The sequence below is a fragment of the Macrotis lagotis genome, chromosome 4 (genome assembly GCF_037893015.1).
Source record: "Macrotis lagotis isolate mMagLag1 chromosome 4, bilby.v1.9.chrom.fasta, whole genome shotgun sequence".
NCBI classification, from domain to species: Eukaryota; Metazoa; Chordata; class Mammalia; order Peramelemorphia; family Peramelidae; genus Macrotis; species Macrotis lagotis.
The window spans coordinates 124,945,512-124,959,699 of NC_133661.1; the positions used below are offsets into that span (position 1 = coordinate 124,945,512).

The 14,188-nt window shown below is 38.8% G+C and overlaps 1 protein-coding gene across 1 annotated transcript in view; it reads left to right on the forward strand.

Annotated features, from left to right (window-relative positions):
- Nucleotides 1-14,188, forward strand: part of ARPIN (actin related protein 2/3 complex inhibitor) — a 28,146-nt gene that overhangs the window by 13,070 nt on the left and 888 nt on the right. Inside the window, exons 4-5 of the mRNA XM_074234084.1 lie at nt 4,651-4,857; nt 5,333-5,496. Of these exons, the coding sequence (XP_074090185.1) occupies nt 4,651-4,857; nt 5,333-5,496 (371 nt within the window). The remainder of the gene's footprint in view (nt 1-4,650; nt 4,858-5,332; nt 5,497-14,188) is intronic.

The following is a 14,188-nucleotide window of genomic DNA, read 5'->3' on the forward strand; positions in this document are numbered from 1 at the left end:
TGATCTACATTCAGATTCCACAATTCTTTCTCTGAATGTGGATTGTATTTTCTGTCCTAGGTCTTTTAGAATTGTCTTTGATTGCTGTATTACTGAGAAGAGCTAAGTCCATTATAGTTGCTCATTGTACAATGTTGCTGATAAGGTATACAAAGTTCTGGTTTCTGGTTCTATTCATTTTACTCATATAAGTCTTTCCAGGTTTTTCTGAAATCTTCCTGCTCATTGTTTCTTATAGAGCAATAATATTCTATTATATTCCTATACCACAATTTGTTCCAAGTATTTTTAGTTTCTATTCTCAGTTTTAGTGAGTCTGACCTCTCACAGATACTCGCCATGTTCATTCCTGTCTCTGTGTTTTTATCTATATCTATATTATCTATCCTTGCCTGGGATACCATTCTCACTCCCATTCCTATTGAAATCTTTTTTTTTTAATTTTATTTGTTTAAGGCAATGGGGTTAAGAGTGAATTGCCCAAGGTCACACAGCTAGGCTGTTATTACTAAGTGTCTGAGGCTGGATTTGAATTCAGGTCCTCCTGACTCCCAGGGCCAGTGCTCTATCCACTGCACCACCTAGCTGCCCCTGTCCCCTAATGAAATCTTGTCCATCATCCTTTATGACCTTCATTCAGGCCTGTCTCATCCAGGAAACCTTTCTTGACTACTCCAGAGCATCCTTAATGTTCCCTTTGTCTAAATTATGGAAAATATAATGAGCAACAAATAATTTAGCACTTTCTTAGACTTTTTATATTTTAATGGATCTGTGAGCTCATCACAGTATGATGAGATTGTACAGTGTATGACGATACCACACCATGTTATCCTGTGAGATTCTTGCTGATATCTTTCTTTTGCTAGGCAATGGGGTTAATTGGTTTGCCCAAGGCCACACAGCTAGGTAATTATTAAATGTCTGAGGCCACATTTGAACTCAGGAACTCCTGACTCCAGGGCCAGTGCTCTATCCACTGTGCCACCTAGCCTCCCCCTTGCTGATATCTTTCTGTAAATATTCCATGGAGAACCTTTCCAGTGCTCTGGAGATCCTTTAGCCATTTTGGAGTTTTGAGCTAAGCACATACGTACACACTCTTCCTTATCTCTCACTTCTGTCATGTAACTAAGTCATCTCTTTTATTAGTCTCTCAATAATATCTTTATGCCATTCTCTACTTGAAAGTCTTCACTGATAATATTCTGGATCCTAATTATGTGTCTCCTCATTAGCCTCTGAGATAGTTTAAAAAATTTTATTGATAATTTGTTTTAATTCAAAAAACAGATAAACTGAAAACAAAGTAAACTCCTCATCAAAAGTTCAGCAGAAGAACACAAGAGAAGGATTATGACTCTGAGTGGTATAAACTCTGAGTCACTTTTATAATGACCATTTGTTAAAAGAGGAAAAATGCTTGTGTCCGTTAACTCATGCAAAGTACTACAACACTGAGCATTGTTGTCGCCTGAATTTTGTTGCTGTTTGAGTTCGTCTTCATTTATATAGTTAAAATCTGCATTAATTGTGTCCTTTGCATCTACTTTCTGCATCATTTCATAGAAGTGCTCCCACATTTTTCTGCATTCTTCATTTTTAACATTCCAAGAATATTACATTTCATTCATATACCAAAATTTATTCATTTACTCTCTAGGCACTGGGTGTACTTTCTATTCTTATGAATAGTGCTTCTTTAGAAACTTGTGTGAAGATAATGTCTTTTCTTGTTGTCATTGACCTCTCTGGACCAGAAACCTTTTAATGAATAACTGGATTGAAAGATATGGACAATTTTGTAACTTTTATTAAATGATTTCATATTGCTCTTGGTAATAGACCAATTCATGCCTCCACTATTAGTTCCATCCATCATCGAGTCTATGTGATAATAAGAAGCGTGGAAGTTACCTCCTTTGAAGAGAGCTTTTGAAGCTCTGTTTTATTCCAGTCATACAAAATGGTTTTTTGTAACAAACAATAGACAGAGTGAGCATATTTCCTTTATCTCTCAGTCTGACTTTGAATGTGTATGTGCCAAAGAAAGTCATCTGTGAAGACTTAACTCTTTCCTTCTCATGTTTTGAGGAGGATGTTATTAGTGTGTGTGCATCACATCAAGAGTTGTTGATTTTTTCCTTGTCATCTTTTTCTTGGGTCACAGTACTAAATGGGATCTTTTCTACCTTTTAGAATCTTTCCCACTGGGAAATATCTTGACAACCAATCCCTGACTACTTTTAAAATTGAGCTCCTTCCAGCATGTTTTTTTTTTTTTTGGATGGTAGTGTTATTGTGGATTTTACATTTATATTGGACTAGATAAGCACCAGGGTCCCTTTCAATTCTCAAAGTAGATGATTTTGAGATTTTTACCTTTTTAAGGGAGCTTTTAAACGGGGCAAACAGAGTTGTCTTCCTGATTTTAGACTTAGCATTCTTATCTACTGTGCCTCCTAGCTGTTGGCACAGCAACTATAACTTCTTCTTCTTCCTCACACTTATATAACATTAAGCTTTGCAAAGTACTTTATAAATATTATTATCTAATTTGATCCTTACAACAATCATGGGACCTAGGTCTATTATTATTCTTGTTATACAGGAAGAGAGAAATTAAATGTCTTGCCCAGGGTCACACAGCTAGGAAGTGTTTGAGAGTAAGTTGACTCTTCCTGACTCCAATCAGTTGCTCTAATATAATGATTATACTGAATTTCTGCATACCATTGCTAAATGGTTTATAAGCAAGCTCTGAGAGAAATATAATGTGATATCCAAATGTGAAGTTTGTAAATATAGTTTTCATTCACTTATAAACCCAGACCAAATGAGATAATATATGTAAACTGCTTTGTAATTTCAAAGCTCTAGATGAGTGGGAGCTACTACTCCTACTACCATTACCACTATCATCATATGATGATGGTGGTAGTTCCCTTTTTTTTTACATGTGCATTGTGTAAAACATTTCCATATTAGTCATTTTGTACAAGAAGACTTAAAAGAAAAAAATTAAAAAAAAAGAAATTGAAAAATATCATGCTTCAGTCTGTATTCAGTCACTATCAATTCTTTCTCTGGTAGATAGTATGTTCATTATTGTGGGGAAAGACATCTTTTGGGATTGTCTTGGATCATTGTATTGCTGATAATAGTGAAGTCATTCACAATTCTTCATCTTACAATATTGCTGTTATTGTGTACAATGTTCTTTTCACTCTTATTTTCACTATGTTCATGTAAGTCATTCCAAGTTTTTCTGAAGTCCTCCTTACTTGTCATTTCTTTTAGCACAATTATCTTCCATTACAAACATGTACCACAGCTTGTTTAGCCATTTCCCAATTGATGGGCATCTATGATTACTTTTATCTGTTATATCAGGTCTAAGCTTTTCTCTCTGCTTCAAAAGTCCCCCATACTCAGGCCCCACCCTTTCCATGTCCATCAGTCAACAAGCATTTGAAACAGCTGGTTGTGACAGAATGCCTGGAGTCAGGAAGACCTGAGTTCAAATGTGGACTCAGACACTTACTAGCTGTGTGACCCTGGACAAGTCACTTAACTTCTGTCTGCCTCAAATTCCTCAACTGTTAAATGGGGATAATAGCTCCTACCTCCCAGGGTTGTTGTGAGGATCAAATGAGAAAGCTATTAGCTCAGAGCCTGGCTCATGGTAAATGCTATGTAAATGTGAACTATTATTATTGTCAAGTACTTAGTATGTACCAAGTACTCTGAAGGAGAAAGCATGGATATGACAATTTACATTTAAGACATACAAATGGAAGACAATCTCAGAAGGAAGATCTTTCTGGCAATGAGGGAGTGAGAGAAGAACCAAGAAGGGCCTCTTTTTTTTTTTTTTTAAGATTTTTCAAGGCAATGGGGTTAAGTGGCTTGCCCAAGGCCATATGGCTAGGTCATTATTAAGTGTCTGAGGTTGGATTTGAACCCAGGTACTCCTGACTCCAAGGCTGGTGCTCTATCCACTGCACCACCTAGCTGCCCCAGAAGGGCCTCTTTTGCAAGGTAGGTCTTGAAGGAAGCCAGGGAAGCAGAGATAAATCAGGAGGGAAATCCAGGCCTAGGGGACAGCCATGGCAGAGGGTGCAATCAGGAGATGAACAGCCAATAGCAGGCCATTGTAGACAGATCATAGAGTTTGTGGAGAAGAGGAAAGTGTAAGGAGAATAGAAAGGTAGAAAGGGGCCAGGTTTTGAAAGATTTTCCATTTTGGCTATGAGGAGGGTTCTTTGATATCAACACCCAGTTGAAAGAAAAATTCTATACTCTAGACTACTTCTGTATTCACTATCAATGGGGTCCAGCTGCCTCACAAAAATACATTCAATATCAGAATAGTCTTTTCCCCTTAAACATCTGAGAATTTCTGTTAGAATGGGCAGGATATAATTTCTGGGGTTTGAGGGTTTACTGATAAGAAGCTATTGAAAAGACCTCCAAACAAAATGCAGATTTGGTGCAATGATGAGATCATTAGGCAAGCAGAAAGGACTTCTGCTTGCTCCTGATTCCACAGGAATCTCCTTCTTACCCAGGAGACCCCGTGGGGTCAGAAAGATGCTTTGTCTTGCACTTCTTGGTCTCTAACAGGCTCTGTTTTGGTTTCGTGTTCAGAGGTGGAAGCCAAAGGTGACACAGACAGACTCTCCTCTGAGGAATTGAAAGGGCTTGTGGAAAAGCCAGAACTGCTTTCGATGACAGGAAACCACACCCCAAACCAGACCCTGGCATTTTGGATTCCAGAAACTGAGATGGAGAAGATTGAGCTAGAGCTTGGTACAGAAATTCGCCTGAAAACACAAGGTGATAGTCCTTTCATAGGTGAGTGGTAATTTCCTTTCTTAAAACCCCTTTGACATAAAAATTTCTCACTGCTCATCTCCCCTCCCTCTTGATTACATGAATGGAGGGGCTCTCAGAAGTCTCACTTAATAGACCACTACATCTTTCCTTATGGGAGTCCAGCAGATCTTTTTCCATGTATGAGTGGTGTCACTGTGGGACATTTTTTAAGTTTCATAACAAATTCCTTGGGAGTCCTTAGTTCTCAGTGGGCATTTCCAAGCTTTTCTAGATGAAGGGTGAGATAATAATATGGGACTTTTATCATGGATCTAAGAACTACCATCTGGTACCAAATTGGTATCTACATACTACCATATCCATGGTAGTAACTTTGGGGGCTTGCTTGATCCTATTTTGATTAACTTATTGATAATAAAACCAGTTCTCCTAAAAAATAATCTATTTTTTCTCCTTGGTGACAGTAGTCATTCTAATCCTTTTTTTTTTTTAGGCTCTCTTGCAAAACTGGAGGCTGGAACAGTGACCAAGTGTAATTTTGCTGGTGATGGACAAACAGGAACATCCTGGACAGACAATATTATGGCACAGAAATCCTCAGATGGAGCAGCATCAGAAATCCGAGGCCAAGGGGATGGGGCAGAGGATGATGAGTGGGTAAGTTGGGAATGCCTCTTGAGCCTTTGGGGTGAGTCTTAAAGTTGAAGGAAGTAAGGTGGAGACAAGGAAGAGTGTTATCCATTTAAATTCTGATATTATTAGCTCTTCTGGACAGTTTTGGATTAGCAACTGACAATCCAAATTTAATTTAACAAACTGATTTATTAATCATATCATAACATACAAAACACCTCAAATTTCTTCAAGGTTTAGTGAGGTTATTTTATTTATTCATTTATTTTTTTAGATTTTTTTTTCAAGGCAATGGGGCTAAGTGGCTTGCCCAAGGCCACACGGCTAGGTAATTATTAAGTGTCTGAGATCGGATTTGAACCTGAGGTTATTTTTTTTAATTTTAATTGTTGTTACCACTTATAGTAGAATTGATCACTTTGTGGTGATCCATACCTAGGAGAGCAGTATCTGAATATGGATAGAAGCCATTCTTTAAAATCAGAATGACCTGGCATCAGGCTTTGTGACTAGACAAGTCCCTTCACTTCTTAGCACCTTAACCTATTCTTTTGGACTATAAGTTTCAGAACATTTGATGGTAGAATGACTTTGCTCATTAGAAGCACTATACACCAAGGAAACAATCACCCCACCCCCACCACTCCCACTAGTATATGAAACTCATTGAATAATGTGATGAACAACACTGCTTTTTATAAAACAAACCACAACAGTTAACTTTAAACAACAGCTGCTATCCTAAGGCCTCTGGTTTGTCCCCTTTTCTCCTTCCCTACTTCAACTGCACAGCTTACCCAGAAGCCCACATTTGGAAGTGAAACTAGAGTCTGCAAAGTCTTCAGCCTTCAGTCTATTGACAAAAATATTATGTTATTTTTGAAAGTATTTTTGTTGCATGTTGTTTAATCAGTTAGTCAGTCCACAAGCACACTAGCTGCTGTGGTTTTAGATGAGTATCAGTCATTTAAAAAATTTAAATATTTCTATAATATTCAAAGAATCCTAGTTGCTAGGATTTGAAAGAGACAAGAGAGATTATTCTTTAGATCTCAACTAAAATCTCACCTCCTACAGGCAATTCCACAACCTCCTTTAATTTCAGTGCCTTCCTTCTGTTAATTAACTCTATCCTGTATATAGCTTGCTTTGCATATATTTGTTTGTCTGTTAGAGTATAAATACCTTGAAGGCAGGGACTCTTTTACCTCTTTTTTGTATCTCTAGTTCTTAGCACAGTGCTTCCTTTATTAATTATTTATTAATAAATGTTTCTGAAATTGACTGAAATAAAGGATTATTGAGGGGCACAATGGATAGAGCTCTGAGCCTAGAGTCAAGAAGACCTGAGTTCAAAATCAAGCCTCAGAGACTCACTAGCTGAATGACCCTGGGCAAGTCACTTATCCTTCTTTGCCTCAGTTTCCTCATCTGGAAAATGAGCCAAAGAAGGAAATGGCAATCCACTCCAATATCTCTACCAAGAAAACCCCAAACAGTCACAAAGAGTCAGACACAACTGAATAACAATTGATAAATATAAAATGATAATTATAGTGGGAATCATTTTAGTGGGGGCTTATGAGCTATATGGCATTAGAAAGATACCCACCAAACCCTCAGGGTTACCCACCCTGAGGAGAGGGATCCAACTCATTGATAAAAGTTGGAGTTGGAATAGTTACCTCAGATCATAGACTTATATGAATTTTCATATATTTGAACCTGTATCTAGGCAAAAATCTCCTCCATTTTCCCTCCGTTCACTGGACACTATCTTTAGTCTCTATAGAAGTATTTTCAATGAGGTCATTGATCCTCTTGACATATCTCATTCAGTCCTAACCTTTATCAATCAAGGTAGCAAATGCAGAAACCCATAACAAAAAGGAAAACATAGCTCATCAAGTGGGTTTGACAATTCTAACTAGGCTGAAATATGTTTTTCTTGAGAATGGTATCACTGAACAAGCAGTTCTACTTTTGCTCCTTTTAGAACATATTGCAGTGATTGTATATAAATAACACCAGTAGACAGTGAGACGCAGGTAGTTGATCGAGGAGAGAAATGTTGTAGATTGGGACAGCTAGATGGCTCAGTGGAGTCAGGAAGACCTGAATTCAAATCCATCCTCAGAGACTTACTGTCTTGTGTGACTTTGAGCAAGTCATTTAATGTCTGTTTGCCTCAGTTCATCTGTAATATGAGGGTAATAATAGTACCTACTTCCTAGGGTTGTTGTGATGACCAAAGAGCATGGTCTGAAACATAGTTGGTACTATGTAAATGTTAGTTATTGTTATTCTTTTTCCATTTTAGGGGAAGTTAAGCAATCTTCTCAGAATGCATTTCTTCTCATCAAATTATCCTGGGAGTTCCTCTGCCTGCCTCCTTGTAGCGTTATAGAATTTAGAAAGGAACTTGAAAAATTATTTAATTCAAACTAGTCATTTAAACATGTATTTTATTTAGTCATTTTTTTTTAGATTTTTTTTTTTTTTGCAAGGCAAATGGGGCCAAGTGGACTGCCCAAAGCCACACAGCTAGGCAATCACTGAGTGTCTGACACCGGATTTGAACCCAGGCACTCCTGACTCCAGGGCTGGTGCCTTATCCACTGCGCCACCTAGCCACCCCATTTAGTTATTTTTAAAAATGTCACTGATGTCTTTGTTTTTACCTGTCATTTTCCCATATATTCCTCCCTTACCCAGCCCCATTGAGTCTTCCATTATCATATGTAAAAGTTTCAAACCCTTAGACCGTCCCTGGAGAAAGAAGAGAGGGGCATTTCTTCATCTCTACAACGAAGGCCGAGATTAGTTGTTGTAGTTCTACAACTTTAAATTTTGCTTTTTTATTATATTTACTTACAATATTGTAAATACTGTTATCCTGCTTCTTGCATCATTTTATGAAAATTCATATAAGTATTATCTGGGGCAACTATTCCAACTCCAACTTTTATCAATGAGTTGGGTCCCTAGTAGGTAGCTACTGCTCTCCTCAGGGTGGGTAACCCTGAGGGTTTGGTAGGTATCTTTCTAATGCCATATAGCTCATAAGCCCCCACTAAAATGCTTCCCACTATAATTATCATTTTATATTTGTCAATTGTTGTTGTTGTTCAGTTGTGTCTGAGTCTTTGTGACTCCATTTGGGGTTTTCTTGGTAGAGATATTGGAGTGGATTGCCATTTCCTTCTTTGACTCATTTTCCAGATGAGGAAACTGAGGCAAAGGTTAAGTGACTTGCCCAGAGTCATTCATCTAGCAAGTCTCTGAGGCTTGATTTGAACTCAGGTCTACTTGACTCTAGGCTCAGAGCTCTATCCATTGTGCCCCCCCCCCAACAATCCTTTATTTCAGTCAATCACACTTAATTAACTTTTATTTATTTTTTATTTTTTAATTTAATATTTATTTATTCTCATTTTGTACAAACAATTTTTTATACATTAATAAAATATTCTTGTTTAAGAGTAAACAAAATACCCCCAAAAAATATAGACTCACTTGAGTGATAAAGTAAAGGGGAGAGAAAAAAATTAAATTAAATTAAATTAAAAAAATAATAGTAATAATTGTAGTTATGGCCAGGTGGCGCAGTGGATGGAGCACCAGCCCTGGAGCCAGGAGCACCCAAGCCCATATCCAGCCCCATACACCCAACAATCACCCAGCTGTGTGACATGCAAGCCACCCCAACCCCACTGCCCTGCATAAACCAAAAAAAAGAATAAAAAAGACATAAAATAAAATAAAATAGTAATAATAGTAGGGGTGGCTGGGTGGCAGACAGCACCGGCCCTTGAGCCAGGAGCACCCGGGTCTGAATCCAGCCTCAGACACCCAACGATCACCCTGCAATGTGGCCCCAGGCAGGCCACCCTGCCCCATTTGCCCTGCACCTCCACCCAAAAATAATAATAATAAAAAAATGTGCTTGAGTCTTTGTTCCAACACCAATAACTCTGTTGCGGGTGGATCACATTCTTTATGATAAGTCCATTGCAAAAGTTACTTCCATATTTTTCCACTGTTGCCATTGGTGATCACAACTCCCTCCTTTAGTATTTCTCCACTACCATGTACTATATTTTCTCTCTCCTTTCACTCTGACTCTGCTGTAGGGTAGCTGAGTGGCACAGCAGACAGATTCCTGGTCCTGGGGTCAAGCGGCCCCGAGCCCCCATACCACCCCTTAGTCCCAGCATCCACTTGGCCCTATGGTCCCAGACAGGCCATCCAATCCCAGCCCCTTGAAAGAAGTAAAAAAGAAAATGTGTTATATCTGACCACTCTCCCCTCATGGTCCATCCTCTCCTCCTTCATTCACATCCCCACCCCTTCCCCCTGTCCCCCCCGCTTCTTACTTCAGATGTCTATACCCCATTGAGTATATATGCTGTTTCCTCTCCTAGCCACCTCTGATGATAGCGAAAATTCCCTCATTCCCCCTTGCCTTCCCCCCCTTCCACATCATTGCAATAGCTCATTGTAATAAAGAAAAATCTTATTATATGAAATATCTTGGCCTATTACCCCTCTCCTTTTTCTTTCTCCCATTACATTTCCCTTTTTTCTATTGACTCCATTTTTACACCATATTTAACTTCAAATTCAGCTTTCTCCTGTGCTTCATCTATAAAATCTCCTTCTACTGCTCTGTTAATTGAGAAGGTTCATATGAGTATTATCAGTGTCATTTTTCTATACAGGAATACATGCAGTTCATCATCAAGTCCCTCATATTTTCCCCTTCTCCTCCAATCTCTATGCTTCACCTGAGTCCTGTATTTGAAGATCAAACCTTCTGTTCAGCTCTGGCCATTCCAACAGGAACATTTGAAATTCCCCTGGTTCATTGAAAGTCCATCCTTTTCCCTGGAAGAGGACATTCAGTTTTTCTGGGTAGTTGATTCTCAGTTGCATTCTAAGCTCTTTTGCCTTCTGGTATATTATATTCCAAGCTCTACGAGCTTTTAATGTAGTTGCTGCTAAGTCCTGTGAGATCCAGATTGCAGCTCCACGGTATTTGAATTGTGTCCTTCTGGCTGCTTGTAATATTTTCTCTTTGACTTGGAAGTTCTGGAACTTGCTATAATATTTCTGGGGGTTGGTTTTTTGGGATCTCTTTCTTAGAGGGATCTGTGGATTCTCTCCATTTCTATTTTTGCCCTCTGCTTCTGGGATATCAGGGCAATTTTCCTGTAGTAATTCTTTGAAAATGATGTCAAGACTCTTTTCCTGATCATGACTTTCAGGTATTCCAATAATTTTTAAATTATCTTTCCTAAATCTGTTTTCCATATCAGTTTTTTTTTCAATGAGATGTTTCACATTTTCTTCTAATTTTTCATTCAATTAGTTTTAAAGTATTGAGTTCTGATTTCTCGTAAATTCATCAATCTCCCTGAGTTCTATTCTTTGTCTGAAGGATTTGTTTTCCTCAGAGAGCTTTCTTATCTCTGGCCAATTCTGCTTTTTAAAGCATTCTTCTCAATAACTTTTTTGAACTGTTTTATCCATTTGACCTAAGCTAGTTTTTAGCATGCTATTTTCTTCAGCATTTTTTTGGATTTCCTTGACTAAGCTGCTGACTTCATTTTCATGTTTTCCCTGCATCTCTCTCATTTCTTTTCCCAGTTTTTTCTTCTAACTCCTTCATTTGATTTTCAAAGTCTTTTTTAAGCTCTGTCATAGCCTGATCCCAATTTCTGTTTTTCTTGGAGTCTTTAGATGCAGGAGCTTGTGCTTCCTCATCTTCAGACTGAGTGTTTTGATCCTTCTTGGGCTCACAGGCAAATATTTCTCAATGGTGTTCCTCTTGTTTCTCTGCTTGCTCATTTTCCCAGCCTGAGCCTGGTTTTGGGGTGCTTCCTGAGCTTTTGGGACACTCCCACAAGGGTCTCAGTGTGTGAGGCTCTGTCTTCCCTCCTGGTCTGTGAATGACCATATGTGACCCCTCTCTTCCATGGGGCTGAGGTGGGAGGGGCCCTGCTGTTCTATGGGGGGGCCTAGACTGCGATCAGGATCTGAATGTGTTCAAAGCCCCAGAGTCCTGTTCCAGGGGCAGAGGACAGAGCTTGGCAGTTTCTCTTCACTCCCCTCCCTAGGTTCAATGTGCTCATGCCCTGGGGGCTCCTGCTTACTGGCTTCTGCTTCCTGGATCTGGACTGCCTTGGCCAAGCTGCTTGCTGTGTTCCCTGAGGGCTAGGCTTCACATGCTCACTCTGGCAGAGGTCCCCCTGCTGTTCCCCCAATTTGTGCCTGGTGCTCCCCCGGGTGTAAGTCAGGAAGCTCCCCTGCTGCTGTGAGACATGGCTCCCAGTGCCCTGGGACTGCCTCTGGGAGGCTGAAGTTCTTTTTGCTCTGGCAGGCCACCCCTCCAACCCCGGGAAGCAAAGCCTTTCTGCTCTTTTCCAGGTTACCTTGAGTAGGAGAACTGCCTCACTGGGTCCCTCTGTGGGTTCTGTCTCTTGAAAATTTAGTTAGAGTCCTTAGTTTAGAAGTTTTATGAGAGAGCGCCTAAGACAGGATCCTCTGGTAGCCATCTTGGCTCCACTCCCTCCTTAATTAACTTTTAGAAAGAAGGTTTTTACTAAAGTAGTATGGTAAGAACAGTTGGTAAAAAACACCTCCCTCCATCCCCCCCCCAAATAAAAATTTATGGTATATTCTCTTGCCAGCATACACAGAACATAAGGAAAAGTGGTCTCAAGATTAGAGTGCATTATGATAAGTGGGTTATACAGTACCTGGAAGTCTTTTTTGCTAGAGACTTTGAGGTATTAACATTAGATATGTTTCAGTTTTTCTATTAGAATTTTTAGACAGTCTTGAATCTGATTTGTCCTTACCTTCTGATGCAAATACTGTCAACACCTATTCCAGGTATACCATTAGGACATCAGTGGAAAGATAGGAAAAAGTTCATGAGGTCCCTCTGTTGAAAGGGAGAAAAGAGATGTAGATTGAGACTATAAAGGCTCTGCTTCTCCTCTCCAATTGATTCCTTGATTCCTTCTCAAAGGTTTTCTTAGTTAATCAGAAAACCATTTCTGTGCAACCCATTTGATCAAGAACTATTTTTCTTTCTTTAATCTAAAGCTTATGATTATTTGTTTTTGATATATTCCCTCCTAAGAAGACATTTTATCATTTATCTTATTTTTAATGTTTTTATTTTATTTTTTCCAATTACATACAAAGATAATTTGCAACATTCATCTTTTTTTATTTTTCATTTATTTAAGGCAATGGGGTTAAGGTGCCCAAGGTCACACAGCTAGGCAATTATTAAGTGTCTGAGGCTGGATCTGAACTCAGGTTTTCCTGACTCCAAGACACTGTGCCACCTAGCTGTCCCCAACATTCATCATTTTGTAAGCTTTTGAGTTCCACATTTTTCTACCTCCTTCCTTTCTCTCCCCCCCTCCCCATGACAGCAAACAATCATATATAGGTTATACATATACAATCATGCTTAACATATTTCTATATTAGTCATGTTATGAAAGAAGAATCAGAACTAAAGGGAAAAAACATGAGAAAGAAAAAAACATAAAACAAGTTTTAAAAAGTGAAACATTTATCTAACATTTATTTTAAATGGGGTGCAATATCTTGATTTATTTATTTAGTCAACTTGCTTCTTCTCCCTCCCAAAAAAATCTTTTCATTTTTCTTTGAATTCCTCATATTTATTCAAAAAACCAGTTTTAATGGGTCTGTAGGGTATGCACACATAGATGTTTCTTTTTTAATATGTATTTCTCACTGAAGGTTTGAGTTTACATTTTTTAAAATTCTCAATTGAATTTTTTAAGGAACAAAAACCACAACAGTGGATTATTTTTCCAAGCAGATTAAGTCTCAAAATTATTATTTATTTTTGTAATGACAGTCAAGTTAAATTGTCTTTCTTGTATTTTGCCCTTATGAATTGTTTAGGAGAGGAAACCTTGGGGTTAGATCTGAGTTCAGGGCAAGCTTCTGAGACATAATGACTGTACAACCTTGGGCAAGTCATTTCTCACTTTTCTAAGGTGGTATGTTACAATTGATGTAGGGAGTTTCCATACTGAGAATTTCCTAGCTGATGGAACTAGTAAGAAATAAGTGGGTTACAGGTTTTAAAAAGTTGAAAACCATTAATCTTGGGTGAATGGATAAACAAACATTTAATAGGCCATTACCATGTGCAAAGCATTTTTCTACTATAGAGAAGCTAGACAGTTTGTTCACTTGGCAATCTAGCTTTATTTCAATTTCTACAGAAGACTGTATATCTGTGAGGTTTCAGCTTCAAGACAGATGGATCATGGTCCTTAGGGAGCAGCAGCAGCAGGGCAGATGGTAATACCACACTCTTTGGTGGAGATAATGTTTTTCAGCAACTATGGTTGCTGAGCCGGAAGAGTGTGCAGTCATCTACAGTGATTGGTTCTGGGTTGTATCTCCACAAGTATTACTCCCCTGGATGATGACTGTTTGAAGGTTGGATAGGACCAGAGCCAGTGGAGTCTGGGTAGCTCTGATTTTCCAGGGGCTCTTGGGTTTCCCTGACAATTGGATGCAGTTGATCAGTACTTGGTGGTTGCAGGGGTTAGGCTGAAAGCAGAACCAGTAACCTGGGGAAAGGGATGCTGTACTTCCTAGTTCTTGGATTGTGTCCTCCTGTGCTTGAGGGCAGGGGATGGGTAAGATTGTG